Here is a 20,759-nt window from a genome sequence, read left to right as displayed (position 1 = left end):
AGATTCCAAGACTCTCAAATTGTTTCACAGATGTTATTTTAACTATATTCCTGGGATAATTTTCCTATTTTAGTTGAGGAAAACTAGAACATAACACTGAAAATGAGTGGTAAAATAGGAAAAGAATTCAGACATCCTCGTCCTTTTAGTCTTTTGATCCCACAGCCTCTTTTTGGCTAGTGAGAAGGGAAGTTGAAGAAACAGAAGATGATGGTGGCCTTAAAGCTAGAATGGAGGAGATCAAGTCAGCTTCGGAGATGAAGGGAAAATCAGCTTCACCAAGGCTCTGTATTACTAGCTTTAAAGACTCCATACACTGGCATGCCTGGCAAAGTCCTTAGAGTACTGGAACCAGACAAAGATGGAACCAAGACTAAACTTGTGGAGTCAGTTCCTCTTGAATGTGGCTTCTAGAAGAAGAATCTTTTTTCCAGTTACCCCACTTTGGACCAATAGACTTACTCAGCCATATGTGACCAGATCCTACTGCTGTTTCCATTCCTAAGGTTTCTATGCCACAAAGAATATCTGCTATCCAGTGGACATCAGCTAGTGGGACAAACCCAACCCTGCCTAGAGAGAAACTTAAAAGCCAATTAGAGAGCAGAACAAGCTGTGTGATATAGATTTTATTGGTTATCTAGGAAGAGTAGAAATTAGACATTAACAGGGAGGGAATGAAATCTCCCAGGCTGGCCCGGGAACCTATTACTGATGGGTGAGGAATCAGACTCTGTGTACACAGGGGGACTGTCACCAGGAAAACCAGGAAGCTATCTGGTATCACAGTCATTCTAAAAGTAGAGGAAGGAAACATCAGGAAAAGGGGTGAGGAAAATAACACTCTAGCTATACAAACTCTAGTACTGTCTTGGGACAGAGTCATGCCTTTCCCCATAAGTCTCAGAATAAGGAAGGACACACGCTGTAGCCAAAGAATTGGCACAAAAGTCAGCACCACTATGGCTACCAATGCCCCCACAACCGAACATACCTCTGCGAGAACATCCCTGTCTGACCCCGGATAGCAGAGGGAGGTGAGTAGAGAAGCTGCCCCAGATTCTGTGCTCCAGGTGGAGAAGGCCTCAAGAAGGTGAAGGGATGAGCTAATCTGAGCTTCCTGGCCCCATTTCCAAGGATGTGATTAGTGGAGAGGCACCTGGGACCTGCTCCATTTCAGGAAACCCGGTTATGGGAACTGGTGGGGGACAGACTTGGCTCAGGACCCGAGAGAAGCAGTTAACCCTTTCCTATTGCGTGTATGGGAAACAGCCTCTTTTAATAGTTTCCCAGGGGGAAATAAACTTCTCAAATGGATTTACTTTTGCATCAGCCTCATAAGGGAGACCACAGGGATTTGAGACCACTTGAGTTTCTATAGTCAATCTCTTCAGGGCCTCCTTAGAATGCTCTAAGGGAGCCTAAGCACAAGGTAGACCTAAGAGGTGTCTAGGAAAGATATCCACAGAGAGGGCACATTCGAAAGGGAAAGACAGCTTGGCAGTTCCTAAAATGTCACTGTTCATGGCAGCATTTCTTAGGATGTTCTTGGTTCCACTTAAATCCTTGGGTTTGGGTCAGAATCTTTAGATGGGGTCTCTTGTATCCAGACAGGGGATTTCTTCTCAGAATAAACAAGATGTTCAAAGCAGACACGCAACACTATTTCAAATACTGAGATGGGCGGAGGAATACAAGCAGAATTAATATGGCACTAAGTGTAAGGACTGGGGATAACTGGCCCCCTGAAGACACTGATAATAAGACCCTGAACACCAGGGCTGAAAATGTCCAGAGCAGCTTTCAAAAGCTCCTTGGCTGACCTGGTTGACTAAGGTGACCTTAACCTTGGGCAGGTCACTTAACGTCTTTGGACCTCAAATTTCTTCATCTATTTAAGATAATTGATAACCTCTGCAGCCCCTTCTGACTCTGACATTCTATTGCTCTGAGGATGGGGTCTGAGTAAAAACAATTTTAACAATGTGGAGCCCAATAGTGTATTAGTTACTAGACCCCAAGCAGGATGGGGGCACCCACTGATGGCTTAGGGAAGGTTTGGGAGCTGTGGCTCATTCAAACCTTAGTTTGTGGTAGAGGAGGGCATCTGAGTTCATTGGCTCCTTAGTTTTTGAATGGAGGGGCTGGACTTTCATGGTCATCTTAATGTTCCCATACTATAGAACTCTGAGACAAGCAATCATATTCAAGTGGGAGATGTTCTGGGTAGCTGTAGGGGAGTGGAAAGAGGTGTTAAGAGATCTTGTTTGTTTCAGATTCTGGCCCTGTCATTTACAACTCACTGTCACACAAGCTCTTCTTGGATCCTCATCTCCACGTTTTATAAAACAAGGACAACACCTTCCATACAATGTTGGGAGGATTACTTAAGATAAGTAAGAAAAAGTGAGGACCACCTAGCACAGAGTAAATGCCTACCAAATGTTAAGACTGCATCAAATCTTGCCTAAAGGGGGCACCTGACTAGCCCCATCAGTTGACTGTGGGGCTCTTGATCTCAGGGTCATGAGTTCAAGCCCCAAGTTGGGCATGGAGACTATGTTAAAAAAGAAAAAAAAAAAAAGCTTGCCTAACTGCAAGAGTTTATACTATGGAAGTCCTGATGGCAGGCCCTCATATCAAAGGTTCCCTTCCTCACTTCTGCCTACATCCAGTATGGAAGGTGACTGTGTCCTTGGCCTCTGTCAGGCCTCCTCTGATTCTAGGATAGCGCTGGGTGTTCCACTGCAGGTTCATCCCTGAGGCTCACTCCAAGGCCAAGGTCTGGAAGCCAGGAAAATCAACTCATGTGAAGTACTTCTACATTGGAAACTGTTCTCCACCCTTCATTCCCAATGCCACTCTCAAGGTGGGGCAATTCCTGCTGAGCCAGACTCTTTATGGGAAATGCTTTGAAAAGCCATCCTCAGAGCCTTGGTTCCTCACTGATCGATAGTGAATATAGTGAAGATAGTTAAGTACCTCACAAGATACTTGTGAGAGTGAAAAAACTTGTGTAATGAGCCGGTGGTGTCAGACAACATGCAGTCACTCAGCAAATGTGAGCTCCCTTCTCCTTGGCAACTCCTTTGCCTAAAGGAACACTGGAGAGAGAAGAGAGTGAAAGGGAGAGGCAGGTTCCAATGATTCCCCAAATGCCAGCTCTCTTATCAAGTCTGAGATGGTTTTGTGATGAATTTTCCAGAAATAAAAGCCACCTTTCTCCAGTAGGTCTTCTGTGAGCCACTGAGATGGAGAGGGTGGTCAGTGGTGCTGAGCATGGACTGGCCAAGATTCAGGTCTCAGCAGACATGTTCTTTGGAGTGGCAGGAAGGCTGTATACTGGACGGGCATTCTGACAGCTCCCCCGTTTGTTCTGCCCAATCCTGGCTTCTTGGAGCTGGGGTGGAATAATTTCCCCTGAAGGACAGCAGCCAACACCCTGTCCCACCCTTCTCCTTGGGCAACTCTTTGCCACACAGGAATCTCTCTCATCTGTTTCTTTCAGCTGCCTGGGAACCAGCTGCCAGATTATCAGTTTGGGCTCAAGCTCCGCTCACCTTGTCCCTCCCTGAACCTGCCCAGAGTCCAGCAGCTGGTCTGGAGTAATACCATCCTTCCAGCTGGGAATACTCTGACAACCCCAGAGCTTGTCTTGTCAGCTGGAGCCCGAGAAAGCCGGCTCCTGCGGTTGGCATAGTTAGTGCAGAGCCAAACGTGGGGCAGGGCCTATTCCCCCCGCGGGGGCCCTTCCAGGTCCTGCCTAGGGCTGGCCAGGCACCTCGGGATTAGGCTGGGGACGTGCGTGGGGCAGGTTGTCAGATAAAATACAGGACGCCCAGTTTTGAATTTCAGATGAGCGAATAATTTTTTAGTATACGTACGTCCCATATATTTCATGGGATAGATGTATGCTTAAAAAAACCTTTTTTTTAAATCTTAAATTCAATTTTAATTAGCCGTCCTGTATTTTTATTTGCTTAATCTGGGAACCAGAGGTTGGCCTAGGGCACTTGGGACAGCTCCCGCAGGAGGAGAGGCTGCTCAGGAGCCAAGAACCCGCTTGGGGATCCCGCACCGAGCCCCAGCAGCTTCTCCCGGCTAAGGGCTGCTCCTCCGCGGGACCGTGGGAAAAGTCTCTTTCCGGAGGAAGGAGAGCCTTGGCCTGGCCTCATTCCCGCTCGCCTCGAGCTTCAGTCGGCGCCCGCGGGTTCTCCCCAGCTCGGCGGCCGGCCCTCCCGCCCACCCACGGGCCCTCGCGGCTCCCGGCACCTCTTCACAGCTCCTGGCCAGCCCCGGCGGCTCGCAGCCTGTGGGCGGTGCGACGCGAAGTGCGCAAGCGCGGCGGGCCGGTGGGCGGGGCGCGCGCGCGCGGGCGGGAAGAACGCCGAGCGGCCGGGCGTGGGCGCCCGCGGAGGTCGACGTCCCGGCGGGCAGCCGGCGGTGGGCGTTGCTGCTGCTGCTGCCCCCGCGCCATGGAGGGCTCGGCCGTGGCAGTCTGCGAGGTGATGCCGGGGAGGGAGAGAAAACAGGACACTCTGGGAAGGGTTTTGTGAGGGGTCCGCGAAGTCTGGGCAGAGGGGTCTGGCGGTGCCTGAGGTGGGAATGAGGTGCTTCGGTGAAAGCCCGCCGGCCCCACACGGGGCTGTGAGGAGCGAATGAGGGGGCCCCTGCGCAGGGAGGAACAGTCCCTCAGCTGGGGGGACGCCCCACCTGACAGCCCAGAAAACCGGGGCCCCGGAGGCTGAAGTGTTGGCCAGGCGTTAGCGGACCGGGGTAGGGCGTGGAGACCACCGGGGAGCCCCCCAACCCCGGGCCGACGGGGCGCGCACGAAGGTCGCATGGGCAGCGGCGGGCGGAAGGCGGGAGCAGTGCGGGCGCAGTGGGAGGGAGCGAGAGTCGCGTGCAGCCGGCAGGTGCGCCACGGCGTGGGGCGCCTTCCTGGGTGGGGCCCCGAGCCGTCGGAGGATGGATGGCCCCGGGGCAGAAGCCTCCCGGAGCTCCGACCACCCCGCTGGCCCGAGAACCTTCCTGCCCTGGGGGGGTGGGGCGGAAGGCCCGGCGCCGCCGCGCCACGTGGGTTCCCCCGGGGCAGCACCTTGCAGCCGCCACCGATGCGATTCTCAGGCGCTGGTCTTGTAAAGGGGAACGAGGCAGAACAGAACCACAGGCCAGACGGGGCCGACCTGAGGGCACGCGAGAGTTCGTCCGGCGCTCTTGCCTCCTCCGCTGTGCTCAAAGGAAGTTGGAGGATTCGATTTTACAGACGGCAGACGCTAGGCTAGAACCAAGGGCTTCTCACTCCCCGGCCAGTGTTTTTTTCCCAACCGCGCTCTCGCGGGTGAAGACAGTGCGGGAAAATCTTAACAGAGGGGAGCACGCTGCGTCCGACGGTGTGTGAAGGAAGGGGTTAGATTGCAGGAACGCCTGGAAACCATTTTTATAAACTCTGGTACACATTAGGATCTTCATTTCCAAGGTCTCTTACTGAGATCTGTTTGCCTTTAAGAAAAGGGATAGTTGGGGCGCCTGGTGGCTCAGTCGTTGAGCGTCTGCCTTTGGCTCAGGTCATGATCCCAGAGTCTTGGGATCAGCCCCGCCTCGGGCTCCCTGCTGGGCGGGGGAGGGGGGGTTGGGGGGGAGCTGGTTCTCCCTCTCCCACTTCTCCTGCTTGTGTTCCCTCTCTTGCTGGGTCTCTTTGTCAAATAAATAAATAAAATCTTTAAAAAAAAGAAAAGGGGTAATAATCTTCCCTATGGTACCTGAGTGTGGAAGTGAGCGTGTACTTTCATAAGTGATGGAGTTAAATACAGTATTTTTAAGTTTGTCTCATCAAGATTGTTTTGTCTAGACATCTTGGAAACCTTAAAACTTACATTGTGTGCAGTCTTCACTGCAGATGAACTTATTCGAAATAAAAGCTAATGTCTATTAACCACTTACTATTATATACGCAGAGCACCGTGTTAAGCACTTTGCTCTTATTTTGTTTACATTTCACAGAAGCCATACCTGGTAGTTTTGTCTTCATTTTGGTAAATGAGGAAGCTGAGGTAGAGAGGAGTTAAATAACTTGCCCAAGGTCACATGGCACATCAGGGATTCCGAGCCAGGCATCTGCCTCCAAAGCCAGTGCTCTTAACTTGTATTCTGATCTTCAGAAATGATGATTTAATGAAAGGTAAAGATGATTCATAGCTAGATGCCAGTCTTATTCATAATCTTCATATTGGTTTTTACTTGGGGAGAAAAAAAAGAAACAGGAAAAACAAACTCCTACATAATTTTTCCAAATTATTTCCAGATGAACTTACCCTTTGAATAAAGCGATTTATTGTCTCCATTTCCTGTTTTGTTGGGCATTGTGTTAATTTCCTATGTCTCCTTTCTTATGTCACTTTCCTAGTTATTTCTTCTGTAGACACACTGTTTTGTTCTGAACAAAATCTAAATCTGACATTTTGCAAGCAAGAATATTTTTTGGAAATTAAGATTGTTAACTGTGTCATAAATTTGATATTGCCTTCATTTCTAAAGATTTGTTTTCTTTGAATTGTGCCCTTTTCAGATTTTGAAATATTTAATAATTCACTGGAAGTGTGAAACAGCAGGAACATCAAAGGGAGCATTGCTAGAAGGACAGCTAGTGATTTCCATGGAAGCATTAAATTCTAAGCACCAAGCAAATACTCTTCATTGTGTAACGACTAGTAAGTAGATGAAGAAATATTGATTTTCTCTCTTTGTCTTGTTATGATTTGTTATATTTAACTTAAAATTTTAAGTTAGTCAAAATCTTTTATCACGTTATTACTTCAGGGTTATTCCATAGTTAAAAAAGTAAATAATTATGTAACAAGTATCTGGTGATAGATTTACAAATGTGTTATATAGGAAAGGTGAGTACAATGACTCTTATCAGAAGACAATTAATTTTACTGGCTTAAGAATTCTTAGAAACTGTCTCCTTCTTGCTCTTGGTTTTAACCTCCTCTTTCATAGCAAAATTACATTACATTGAAATTTATCCTCTTTTACATGTCCAGCCTTTGATAGTTGGAAGAGAGACTTCCAAAATAAAGAAAAAGGAGAAGAAATAATGATGAATGGTGCATACCTTAAAAATCCCAACTTGCAGTTAGTTTGAAAATAAACCTTTTCTATTTGACTCTTTTAAAAAAATATATTTTATTTATTTATTTGACAGACAGAGATCGCAAGTAGGCAGAGAGGCAGGCAGAGAGAGAGAGGGAAGCAGGCTCCCTGCTGAGCATAGAGCCCAATGTGGGGCTCAATCCCAGGACCCTGAGAACATGATTGGAGCCGAAGGCAGAGGCTTAACCCACTGAGCCACCCAGGCGCCCCTTCCATTTGGCTCTCATCCCCTCATTATTTCTGCATATACTCTTGAGGGAAAGGTGATGGTCCCTGGAACAACTAATTTTCTTCAGCTTTTGAAGCAATAACTTGTTGGGGTGTGTGTGTGTGTGTGTGTGTGTGTGTGTGTGTCTTTATGTCTTTATGTCTGTCTAGGTTTACTGAAGGATACTTGGGGATGAAATTATCCCATCAGCCTTAGGGGAGTCATCCTGAGTACCAGCTGAGACTGAATAGTACTTTAGACTCTACAAGACATTGTGTCACTGAACTGGAATGCCCTGTCTTCTCTTTGGATACTAGCAGTAAACATCCTTGAGAGAAACATGATAGGTTGGTTTGCTCTTACTGTGCATGAACTCCATTCTGACTGGACAGAGTTCCCACCATGCATAATAGAGTTTGGGTTAGCTAGATAGCTACGGTGATGCTGGTCTGTATTTGATTGTGTTAGTTTATGAATTGATTCTAATCCAATAAACTGGCCAAGGTAGCAGGGTTGATTTCACTCAAAGTGGAGGACTTGAGCCATAGTAGTAGCTTTTGGCAAAAAACCCAATTCCATAGGTGTTTTGAGCTTAATGGATTTGTTCAGACCATGTGAAATATAGGGACCTTTCTATTGTCTTATTGTCTCTCATCTTTATGTAATAATTTTCATAATTTTTTGGTAGAAGGAGGGGTGGTACATGTTTATCATAAAGCATTCCAACATTACAGACACATGTATTATGGAAAGGGAGACTTTCTAGTCATCCCTTGAGATAATTACTAATTAACATTCAATATGCATTCTGCTAGATTTTTCTATGTGTAAATTCATAGCCTCTCACTATGAGAGAGAAAAAGCCAGATTGTGAATCTTCTAGGATGGAGGGGTAAGAGAGGTATCTCAGCATTTAGTCTTTATGTTCATTCAGGCCAGTTATTTTTAATACAACTTTGGTCCTCAACTCAAAAACCCATGCTTTGTCTTTATCAAAGGATAACCCTTTCTCCACCGCCTGCCAAGGTTAGGAAGGGTCAGTCCCTAGAATGCTAGTGGAGGAAAGCATCTAAAGACCTGGCTACTTCTTAAATTCATTTTTTCAACTAACTCTCCTTATTTTAGCTCCCATCCCACCTCTAATTCCAAAGGTTCCTGATTCTACCATTCCTGAATCTTTGGGGGATTTTGTTGCGTCATTTGGGTTGTTTCTTGGCCTTTCTCTTTTTTGGATTATAATTCAATTTCTAAGGTCCCCTGAATCCTATCCCACTTGTCCTTCTGCTTTGCAGTTTCTAGAATTTAAATATCATCATCTTTGTTTCTTCTCTGTCCTAGTCGGTTTATTCCTCTAAAAAAATACCCCTTCTGTTGTTTTATTGCAGTTTCAGGAGGTGGTAGAAATAATGGGTATGTTCAATCTGTCATCTTTTTAAAGATTTATTTTTTTATTTTAGAGACAGGAGTTAGAGAGCTAGCTGGGGAAGGGCAGAGAGAGAGACTCTGAAGCAGGCTCCATTCCATGCCCAGCATGGAGCCCCAAACAGGGCTCTATCTCATGACCCTGATCAGAATCATGACCTGAGCTGAAACCAAGAGTCTGAGGCCTGACCATCTGTGCCACTCAGGCACCCCTTAGTCTGTCATCTTTGCTTGAAACTATGAAGTGGTATATTTGGTCTGGAATCTCTGATGATGAAAAACCATGTATTAGTTTTCTAGGGCTGCTATTAAAAAGTACCACAAACATAAAATAAGTTTATTCCCTCACAGGTATGGAGACCAAAAGTCTAAAATCAAGGTCTAAGTAGGGTTGGTTCCTTCTGGAGACTCTGAGCAAGGAATCTATTCCATGCCTCTCTCTTTTCCTTTGGTGATTGCCAGCAAGATCTTGGTGTTGGCTTGTAGGCGTATCACTTCGTCTCTGCCTCTGCCTTCATGGGATAGTCTCCCTCTGTGTTTATCTGTGTCTGTATCTTCATGTAGGCTTCTTAGAAGGACACCAATTGGATTTAGGTCCACCATAACCAGTATGACCTCATCTTAATTTGATTACATTTGTGAAGACCCTGTTTCAAATAAAGACATATTCACAAGTACTGGGGCTTAGTTCTTCAAAATCTCTTTCAGAAGCACAAAATTCAGCTCACAACATGAGCAAATTTTATTGCTCGAATGACCCGTCTATGAGAAACTGAAGAGATCACTATAGAGTTTTTCCATCAGTAATTGCTGAAGTCTTTAATACATTATTTATTGCAGTGTTTTTCATAGTGTGCTACAGTATGTTTATAGGAGTTGTGAGGAAGGAGTTTGTATTCATATAAATTTGGGGAATGCTGATGAAAATCAAATGAGGGGTGCTGGGGTGTCTTGGTTGAGCAACTGACTCTTGATTTTGGCTCCGGTTGTGATCTCAGGGTTGTGAGAGTGAGCCCTACATTGGTCTCTGCACTGGGTGTGGAACCTGCTTAAGATTCTCTCTCTCCCTCTACTCCCCAACTTCCCCATTTGGTCTTGAAAAAAAAAACCATTAATTGAGTTTCATTATATCTTCTCAAAACCTTTGATATGCCACTGTAGACTATGAATCTTCAAAAATGGGCAATAGTATACAGTATTTCCCAAACATATTTGACCTCATAACTCTTTTTTTTTTTAAAAAACATCATTTGCTGTTCTTTAGAGGGAATTTTGGGGAATGCTGTTGCTTTATTTTTTATTTTTTTTTAAAGATTTCATTTATTTATTTGACAGAGAGATCACAAGCAGGCAGAGAGGCAGGCAGAGAGAGGAGGAAGCAGGCTCCCTGTTGAGCAGAGAGCCCGATGTGGGGCTCGATCCCAGGACCCTGAGATCATGACCTGAGCTGAAGGCAGAGGCTTAACCCACTGAACCACCCAGGCGCCCCAATGCTGTTGCTTTAAAAATGATGTTTTACAGATAAGTCTGTGTTGTTATCTTTGCATTTGAAGGATAGCTCTTCATTACTTTAGTACACGGACATTAGAAGGATAGCTGAAAATTGGGGGCCGGAAGGGATGTGGAGCAGGCAGGATAATTGCTCTCTGAGTACATTCACTGAAAATGACCCATTTTCTTTTTTTTTTTTTTTAAGATTTTTGTTTATTTATTTGACGGAAAGAGAGAGCACGCACACAAGTAGGGGGAGCAGCAGGGAGAGGGAGAAGCAGGCTTCCCACTGAGCAGGGAGCCCAATGCGGGACTCGATCCCAGGACCCTGGAATCGTGACCTGAGCTGAAGGCAGCCGCTTAACTGACTGAGCCACCCAGGTGCCCTGAAAGTGACCCATTTTCAACAATAGTTGATATGGTACTTGTTAAAATTAAAAAAGAATGTTTGAGGGCGCCTGGGTAGCTCAGTCGGTTGGGCGGCTGTCTTCAGCTTGGGTCGTGATCCCAGGATCCTGGGATCGAGTCCCACATCGGGCTCCCTGTTCGGCGGAGAGCCTGCTTCTCTCTCTCCCTCTGCCTGCCACTCTGCCTACTTGTGCTCTCTATCTCTCTGTCAAATAAATAAATAAAATCTTAAAAAAAAAAAAAAAAGAATGTTTGAGGAGACAGTGTGACATATGCAATTGAGAAATATCGTGGATGCACTGTGAGGTATATAGGTTGTATTTTTTTTTCTTACTAATGTTCAGTTCCTCAGTAATCACTAGTGTAGGCCTGCTACCACCTGCCATCCCTGTCCCCGTGATCCGCTCTCAAGTTAGAACCAGTGTGTGCCTGTGAAGAATGTTAAGAAAAAAGAGAATATTTTTTAAAAAGATTTTACTTATTTATTTGACAGAGAGAGCACAAGCAGGGGGAGTGGCAGATGGAGAGGGAGAGGCAGGAAGCCTGATGTGGAGCTCCATCCTAGGATCTCAGGATCATGACCTGAATTGAAGGCAGATGCTTAACTGATTCAGCCACCCAGGCACCCTGAGATGATTTTTTTTTTTTAAGATTTTATTCATTTATTTGACAGAGAGAGAAATCACAAGTAGGCAGAGAGGTAGGCAGAGAGAGAGGGGGAAGCAGGCTCCCTCCTGAGCAGAGAGCCCGATGCGGGGCTTGAATCATTCAAAATCTGGAAATGTAAAGCCCTGTTCTTTTTTTTTATTTTAAAGATTTTATTTATTTATTTGACACAGAGAGAGAGATCAGAAGTAGAGAGAGAGGAGGAAGCAGCCTCCCCACCAAGCAGAGTGCCCGACGCCAGACTCAATCCCAGGATCCTGAGATCATGACCTGAGCTGAAGACAGAGGCTTGATGCACTGAGTCACCCATGCGCCCTAAAGCCCCGTTCTAATAGAATTTCAGTAGAACTTTTTGTGATGACAGAAATGTTCTATATCTGTGCTGTTCAGCACAGTAGCCATTAGCCACACCTGGCTAATGACCACTTGAAATATGGCTAGTGTGACAGAGGAATCTTATTTTTCATTTGTTTTAATTTAGCTAAATTTAAATTTAAATAGCTACATGTATCTAGTGGCTACTGTATTTGGACTGCACACATTTAGAGAACGATTGCCTCTCACTGTTGTTCAGTTCTTCTCAGCCTCTTTCCCCTGCTTGAGGAATACACATTTCTAGAGAGAGAGACACACACATTTTCATTGGTTCCTATAGCAGCAATTCTTAGATTCTTAACTGTGGGTTAACCCTCTGGGGGAGCGATGTTCAATTTAGAAAAAGTCTCTAGATGGTTCTGAGGGCTTAGGTACCTGCTTCATTTTTCATCCTCTTCCCCTGAGGAATCATTGCTCTAGGGGCACCTGGCTGGATCAGTCAGTTGAGCATGTGACTCTTGATCTCAGGGTTGTGAGTTTGAGCCCCACATTGAGGGGTAAGAGTTTACTTAAAAATTTTTTTTAAAAAGATTGTTGGTCTAAATGTTCTGATGTTCAGAGTTAGAACTCTAGATATGAAGAATTCTTACCTGATAGTCTAATATTTTCCACTAGAGAATTATTTAAAAGGGCCAAATTTTTAAATTGAATCTTACACTGGAATGTGGGTTATTGGCATGATATATTCTGATTACTAGCTATAGTTTGCAGTCTTCCTATAATCATTTTCTCTCAGGAATAGTAATACCTAAAGAAGCAGTCTTGGTATTGGGTATAGGTGAAAAGACTTGCCATTTAGTTCTCATCTCCAAAAAGTTATTCTGCTCCCAGAGAGTTGTTATAGCCTCATAATGCTTCTTTGGTGTCTCCATTTTTAATAAACCCATTACAAAGTGGTCACCTTTTTTATATTCTGTATCAATAAACTGTTTTTAGGCTCCCATTAGATTCTTTAGATAAATCTGTTTAATTGTTTGTGATATTTCTTTGTATTCTGTTTCTTACAGTTGCTTCTGCAGGAAGCATTTATGGTGGTTTGGTTCTCAAGAAGTTCCTAAAAGGTAAAGAAAGAATTACTCTACTTTCATGAGATTAAGTCTCTTCCTGACAGTGAATTTGGTATTTTCTTTTTTTTTTTAAGGATTTTTTTTTAATTTAAATTTTATTATTTTTTTTAACATATAATATATTTTTATCCCCAGGGGTACAGGTCTGTGAATCGCCAGGTTTACACATTTCACAGCACTCACCATAGCACATACCCTCCCCAATGTCCATAACCCCACCCCCCCTCTCCCAACCCCCCTCCCCCCATCAACCCTCAGTTTGTTTTGTGAGATTAAGAGTCACTTATGGTTTGTCTCCCTCCCAATCCCATCTTGTTTCATTTACTCTTCTCCTACCCCCTTAAACCCCCATGTTGCATCTCCTCTCCCTCATATCAGGGAGATCATATGATAGTTGTCTTTCTCCGATTGACTAATTTCGCTAAGCATGATACCCTCTAGTTCCATCCACGTCATTGCAAATGGCAAGATTTCATTTCTTTTGATGGCTGCATAGTATTCCATTGTGTATATATACCACATCTTCTTTATCCATTCGTCTGTTGATGGACATCTAGGTTCTTTCCATAGTTTGGCTATTGTAGACATTGCTGCTATAAACATTCGGGTGCACGTGCCCCTTCGGATCACTACGTTTGTATCTTTAGGGTAAATACCCAGCAGTGCAATTGCTGGGTCATAGGGTAGTTCTATTTTCAACATTTTCAGGAACCTCCATGCTGTTTTCCAGAGTGGTTGCACCAGCTTGCATTCCCACCAACACTGTAGGAGGGTTCCCCTTTCTCCACATCCTCGCCAGCATCTGTCATTTCCTGACTTGTTAATTTTAGCCATTCTGACTGGTGTGAGGTGATATCTCATTGTGGTTTTGATTTGTATTTCCCTGATTCTGGTTGATATGGAGCACTTTTTCATGTGTCTGTTGGCCATCTGGATGTCTTCTTTGCAGAAATGTCTGTTCATGTCGTCTGCCCATTTCTTGATTGGATTATTTGTTCTTTGGGTGTTGAGTTTGCTAAGTTCTTTATAGATTTTGGATATTAGCCCTTTGTCTGATATGTCGTTTGCAAATATCTTCTCCCATTCTGTCAGTTGTCTTTTGGTTTTGTTAACTGTTTCCTTTGCTGTGCAAAAGCTTTTGATCTTGATAAAATCCCAATAGTTCATTTTTGCCCTTGCTTCCCTTGCCTTTGGCGATGTTCCTAGGAAGATGTTGCTGCGGCTGAGGTCGAAGAGGTTGCTGCCTGTGTTCTCCTCAAGGATTTTGATGGATTCCTTCCTCACATTGAGGTCCTTCATCCATTTTGAGTCTATTTTCGTGTGTGGTGTAAGGAAATGATCCAATTTCATTTTTCTGCATGTGGCTGTCCAATTTTCCCAACACCATTTAGTGAAGAGGCTGTCTTTGTTCCATTGGATGTTCTTTCCTGCTTTGTCAAAGATTAGTTGACCATAGAGTTGAGGGTCTATTTCTGGGCTCTCTATTCTGTTCCATTGATCTATGCGTCTGTTTTTGTGCCAGTACCATGCTGTCTTGATGATGACAGCTTTGTAATAGAGCTTGAAGTCCGGAATTGTGATGCCACCAACTTTGGCTTTCTTTTTCAATATCGCTTTGGCTATTCGAGGTCTTTTCTGGTTCCATATAAATTTTAGGATTATTTGTTCCATTTCTTTGAAAAAAATGGATGGTACTTTGATAGGAATTGCATTAAATGTGTAGATTGCTTTAGGTAGCATAGACATTTTCACAATATTTATTCTTCCAATCCAGGAGCATGGAACATTTTTCCATTTCTTTGTGTCTTCCTCAATTTCTTTCATGAGTACTTTATAGTTTTCTGAGTATAGATTCTTAGTCTCTTTGGTTAGGTTTATTCCTAGGTATCTTATAGTTTTGGGTGCAATTGTAAATGGGATTGACTCCTTAATTTCTCTTTCTTCTGTCTTGTTGTTGGTGTAGAGAAATGCAACTGATTTCTGTGCATTGATTTTATATCCTGACACTTTACTGAATTTCTGTACAAGTTCTAGCAGTTTTGGAGTGGAGTCTTTTGGGTTTTCCACATATAGTATCATATCATCTGCGAAGAGTGATAGTTTGACTTCTTCTTTGCCGATATGGATGCCTTTAATTTCCTTTTGTTGTCTGATTGCTGAGGCTAGGACTTCTAGTACTATGTTGAATAGCAGTGGTGATAATGGACATCCCTGCCGTGTTCCTGACCTTAGCGGAAAAGCTCTCAGTTTTTCTCCATTGAGAATGATATTTGCGGTGGGTTTTTCATAGATGGCTTTGATAATATTGAGGTATGTGCCCTCTATCCCTACACTTTGAAGAGTTTTGATCAGGAAGGGATGCTGTACTTTGTCAAATGCTTTTTCAGCATCTATTGAGAGTATCATATGGTTCTTGTTCTTTCTTTTATTAATGTGTTGTATCACATTGATTGATTTGCGGATGTTGAACCAACCTTGCAGCCCTGGAATAAATCCCACTTGGTCGTGGTGAATAATCCTTTTAATGTACTGTTGATCCTATTGGCTAGTATTTTGGTGAGAATTTTTGCATCTGTGTTCATCAAGGATATTGGTCTGTAGTTCTCTTTTTTGATGGGATCCTTGTCTGGTTTTGGGATCAAGGTGATGCTGGCCTCATAAAATGAGTTTGGAAGTTTTCCTTCCATTTCTATTTTTTGGAACAGTTTCAGGAGAATAGGAATTAGTTCTTCTTTAAATGTTTGGTAGAATTCCCCTGGGAAGCCGTCTGTCCCTGGGCTTTTGTTTGTTTGGAGATTTTTGATGACTGTTTCAATCTCCTTACTGGTTATGGGTCTGTTCAGGCTTTCTATTTCTTCCTGGTTCAGTTGTGGTAGTTTATATGTCTCTAGGAATGTATCCATTTCTTCCAGATTGTCAAATTTGCTGGCGTAGAGTTGCTCATAGTATGTTCTTATAATTGTCTGTATTTCTTTGGTGTTAGTTGTGATCTATCCTCTTTCATTCATGATTTTATTTATTTGGGTCCTCTTTTCTTTTTGGTAAGTCTGGCCAGGGGTTTATCAATCTTATTAATTCTGTCAAAGAACCAGCTCCTAGTTTCGTTGATTTGTTATATTGTTTTTTTGGTTTCTATTTCATTGCTTTCTGCTCTGATCTTTATGATTTCTCTTCTCCTGCTGGGTTTAGGGTTTCTTTCTTTTTCTTTCTCCAGCTCCTTTAGGTGTAGGGTTAGGTTGTGTACCTGAGACCTTTCTTGTTTCTTGAGAAAGGCTTGTACTGCTATATATTTTCCTCTCAGGACTGCCTTTGTTGTGTCCCACAGATTTTGAACCATTGTGTTTTCATTATCATTTGTTTCCATGAATTTTTTCAATTCTTCTTTAATTTCCTGGTTGACCCATTCATTCTTTAGAAGGATGCTGTTTAGTCTCCATGTATTTGGGTTCTTTCCAAATTTCCTCTTGTGATTGAGTTCTAGCTTCAGAGCATTGTGGTTTGAAAATATGCAGGGAGTGATCCCAATCTTTTGATACCGGTTGAGACCTGACTTAGGACTGAGGATGTGATCTATTCTGGAGAATGTTCCATGTGCACTAGAGAAGAATGTGTATTCTGTTGCTTTGGGATGAAATGTTCTGAATATATCTGTGATGTCCATCTGGTCCAGTGTGTCATTTAAGGCCTTTATTTCCTTGTTGATCTTTTGCTTGGATGATCTGTCCATTTCAGTGAGGGGAGTGTTAAAGTCCCCTACTATTATTGTATTATTGTCGATGTGTTTCTTTGATTTTGTTATTAATTGGTTTATATAGTTGGCTGCTCCCACGTTAGGGGCATAGATATTTAAAATTGTTAGATCTTCTTGTTGGACAGATCCTTTGAGTATGATATAGTGTCCTTCCTCATCTCTTATTATAGTCTTTGGCTTAAAATCTAATTGATCTGATATAAGGATTGCCACTCCTGCTTTCTTCTGATGTCCATTAGCATGGTAAATTCTTTTCCACCCCCTCACTTTAAATCTCGAGGTGTCTTCGGGTTTAAAATGAGTTTCTTGTAGGCAACATATAGATGGGTTTTGCTTTTTTTATCCATTCTGATACCCTGTGTCTTTTGATTGCGGCATTTAGCCCATTAACATTCAGGGTAACTATTGAGAGATATGAATTTAGTGCCATTGTATTGCCTGTAAGGTGACTATTATTGTATACTGTCTCTGTTCCTTTCTGATCTACTACTTTTAGGGTCTCTCTTTGCTTAGAGGACCCCTTTCAATATTTCCTGTAGAGCTGGTTTGGTGTTTGCAAATTCTTTCAGTTTTTGTTTGTCCTGGAAGCTTTTAATCTCTCCTTCTATTTTCAATGATAGCCTAGCTGGATATAGTACTCTTGGCTGCATGTTTTTCTCGTTTAGTGCTCTAATATATCATGCCAGCTCTTTCTGGCCTGCCAGGTCTCTGTGGATAAGTCTGCTGCCAATCTAATATTTTTACCATTGTATGTTACAGACTTCTTTTCCCGGGCTTTCAGGATTTTCTCTTTGTCACTAAGACTTGTAAATTTTACTATTAGGTGACGGGGTGTGGACCTATTCTTATTGATTTTGAGGGGGGTTCTCTGAACCTCCTGGATTTTGATGCTTGTTCCCTTTGCCATATTGGGGAAATTCTCTCCAATAATTCTCTCCAATATACCTTCTGCTCCCCTCTCTGTTTCCTCTTCTTCTGGAATCCCAACTATTCTAATGTTGTTTCGTCTTATGGAGTTACTTATCTCTCGAATTCTCCCCTCGTGGTCCAGTAGCTGTTTGTCCCTCTTTTGCTCAGCTTCTTTATTCTCTGTCATTTGGTCTTCTATATCGCTAATTCTTTCTTCTGCCTCATTTATCCTAGCAGTGAGAGCCTCCATTTTTGATTGCACCTCATTAATAGCTTTTTTTATTTCAACTTGGTTAGATTTTAGTTCTTTTATTTCTCCAGAAAGGGCTTTTATATCTCCTGAGAGGGTTTCTCTAATATCTTCCATGCCTTTTTCGAGCCCGGCTAGAACCTTGAGAATTGTCATTCTGAACTCTAGATCTGACATATTACCAATGTCTGTATTGATTAGGTCCCTAGCCTTTGGTACTGCCTCTTGTTCTTTTTTTTGTGGTGAATTTTTCCACCTTGTCATTTTGTCCAGATAAGAGTATATGAAGGAGCAAGTAAAATACTAGAAGGATGGCAACAACCCCAGGAAAATATGCTTTAACCAAATCAGAAGAGATCCCAAATCGTGAGGGGGGAGAAAGGGGATAAAAAGAGGTTCAGAAAGAAAAAAAAAATGAAACAATTAAAAGAAGAAAATGAATAAAGAAAAAATATAAAAAGGGAAAAATATATTAGATAAACTAGTTAAAAAACGTTAAAAAGAAAAGGGTAAAAGTTTAAAAAATTTAGCAGAAGAAGAGGAAAAAAATTGAAAAAGAAAAAAAAAATTAACTGCAAGGCTAAAGAATCATGGGGAGAAAGCCATGAGCTCCGGCTTTGCTTTCTCCTCCTCTGGAATTCCGCTGCTCTCCTTGGTATTGAAACTGCGCTCCTTGGTAGGTGAACTTGGTCCTGGCTGGATTTCTTGTTGATATTCTGGGGAGGGGCCTGTTGTAGTGATTCTCAAGTGTCTTTGCCCCGGGCGGAGTTGCACCGCCCTTACCAGGGGCTGGGCTGAGTAATCCGCTCGGGTTTGCTTTCGGGAGCTTTTGTTCCCTGAGCGCTTTCCGTAGAGTTCCGGAGGGCGGGAATGAAGATGGCGGCCGCACAGTCTCTGGCCCGGAGGATCCGAGAGCCCGGGGCCCCACTCCTCAGTGCGCCCTCAGAGAACAGCGCCCAATTACTCCCGTCACCCTGGCCTCCGGCCGCGCTCCGAGCTGACCGAGCCTGCGACTGGTTCAAGGTAACCCCGAGTTTAGAGCTCACTCCTCGGCTCTGTCTCTGTAGCCGGCTTCCCCGTTCTAATACCTGTAAGCTCTGCGACACTCAGACACCCCTGATCCTTCTGTGATCCTGCGGGACCTGAGGCCACGCTGATCCCGCGCGGGCTTCACCCCGGTTAAGCCTCTGGAGCGATGTCCCTCAGCTGACAGACTTTTAAGAGTCCCGATTTTGTTCTCCGTTGCTCCGCCACTTGCCGGGAGCCGGCCCCTCCCCCTGCGGTCTATCTTCCCGTCGCTTTGGATTCACTTCTCCGCCAGTCCTACCTTGCAGAAAGTGGTTGATTTTCTGTTTCTAGAATTGCTGTTCTTCTTCTCTTCGATCTCCCGTTGGATTTGTAGGTGTTTGCAATCTTTAGATAAGCTATCTAGCTGATCTCCCGCTACCTGAAGTAGTCTCAGCTGCTACTTCTCCGCCATCTTGACTCCTCCACCGAATTTGGTATTTTCTAAAACAGACAAACTGAAAGATAGTGTTGCCAGATTTAGCAAATAAAAATACAGGATGCCCATTTAAATTTTAATTTCAGATAAACAATGAGTAATTTTGTAGTGTAAGTGTGCCATGCAATATTTTGTCCTGTATTTTATCTGGCAATCCTACAGAAAGATGATGTATAAAATTGTATAGATACAGGAATGAACAAGATACCTAGGTCTCTAGCTTCTCTGAATACTCTCTATACAACTTCAGGCAAAATTATCACAGATAGAAAATAAAATTTTTGGGGGCGCCTGGGTGGCTCAGTGGGTTAAGCCACTGCCTTCGGCTCAGGTCATGATCTCAGGGTCCTGGGATCGAGCCCCGCATTGGGCTCTCTGCTCAGCAGGGAGCCTGCTTCCTTCTCTCTCTCTGCCTGCCTCTCTGCCTACTTGTGATCTCTCTCTGTCAAATAAATAAATAAAATCTTTTAAAAAAAAAAAAAGAAAAGAAAATTTTTGGTAAAGTATTTGTTTCCATCTAACTCAAAGAAATAATGTGTGGAGAAGGCTTTACTATAAATTGTTTTGGCCAGTTTTAATACTGTACTCCACATGCCAGAGTTGGTGTGGTTTAGGAAGTTTTGGTGACCCTGGTTTTAGCTCTTCTTTCCTTTGACTTGAGAATAATCTAAAGCAAAAGGATATACATTTATTTTAAGGAGATCAAAATGATCTGAGAAATGTTGTGCTTTCATGTTTATCTTCTATAGTTGTGTGGTTTGTAAGTTATCCAATGGGCCTTTTCCTAAAGTGTGGTTAATTTACAAATTTTACAAAATTTTTTTCTTGCAAGCTTATACCTTTTATTTAAAAAAAAATTTTTTTTTTAATTAACATGTAATATCGGGGTGCCTGGGTGGCTCAGTCACTGGGCATCTGCCTTCGGCTTGGGTCATGGTCCCAGGGTCCTGGGATTGAGCCCTACATCGGGCTCCCTGCCCAGCAGGAACCCTGCTTCTTCCTCTGTCTTCCTCTGCCTGCTTCTACCCCTGCTTGTGTTCCCTCTCTCGGTGTGTCTCTCTCTGTCAAATAAATAAATAAAATCTTTAAAAAAAAACATATAATGTATTATTTGTTTCAGGATACAGGTCTGTGATTCATCAGTCTTACACAATTCACAGCACTCACCATGGCACATACCCTCTGTGTGTCCATCACCCAGCCGTCCCATCCCTCCCACCCATCTTCCCTCCAGCAACCCTCGGTTTATTTCCTGAGATTGAAGAGTCTCTAATGGTTTGTCTCCTTCTCTGGTTTCATATTGTTTCATTTTTCCCTCCCTTCCCCTATGATCCTCTGTCTTGTTTGTCAAATTCCTCATATCAGTGAGATCATATGATACTTGTTTTTCTCTGTGAGGTGAGTTTTTCCACCTTGTCATTTTGTCCAGAGAAGAACAGATGAATGAGAGAACAAAATGCTAAAAGGGTAACAATGACCCCAGAAGAATATACACAAAACAAATCAGAAGAGACCTTCTAGAAGGTGGTCACTTTTCTGTTTGCTGCTCTTCT

At 43.4% G+C, this 20,759-nt stretch overlaps 1 protein-coding gene across 1 annotated transcript in view; it reads left to right on the top strand.

Moving 5' to 3' along the window:
* LOC111149654 (chromosome unknown C11orf80 homolog) overlaps positions 1-20,759 on the top strand; it is a 135,289-nt gene that overhangs the window by 11,684 nt on the left and 102,846 nt on the right. Inside the window, exons 2-3 of the mRNA XM_022506853.1 lie at positions 6,569-6,710; positions 12,733-12,786. Of these exons, the coding sequence (XP_022362561.1) occupies positions 6,569-6,710; positions 12,733-12,786 (196 nt within the window). The remainder of the gene's footprint in view (positions 1-6,568; positions 6,711-12,732; positions 12,787-20,759) is intronic.

The sequence above is a fragment of the Enhydra lutris genome, unplaced genomic scaffold (genome assembly GCF_002288905.1).
Source record: "Enhydra lutris kenyoni isolate GAN:26980312 unplaced genomic scaffold, ASM228890v2 scaffoldscaffold22, whole genome shotgun sequence".
Taxonomy (NCBI): Eukaryota; Metazoa; Chordata; class Mammalia; order Carnivora; family Mustelidae; genus Enhydra; species Enhydra lutris.
This window is presented reverse-complemented; position numbering and strand designations above follow the sequence as displayed.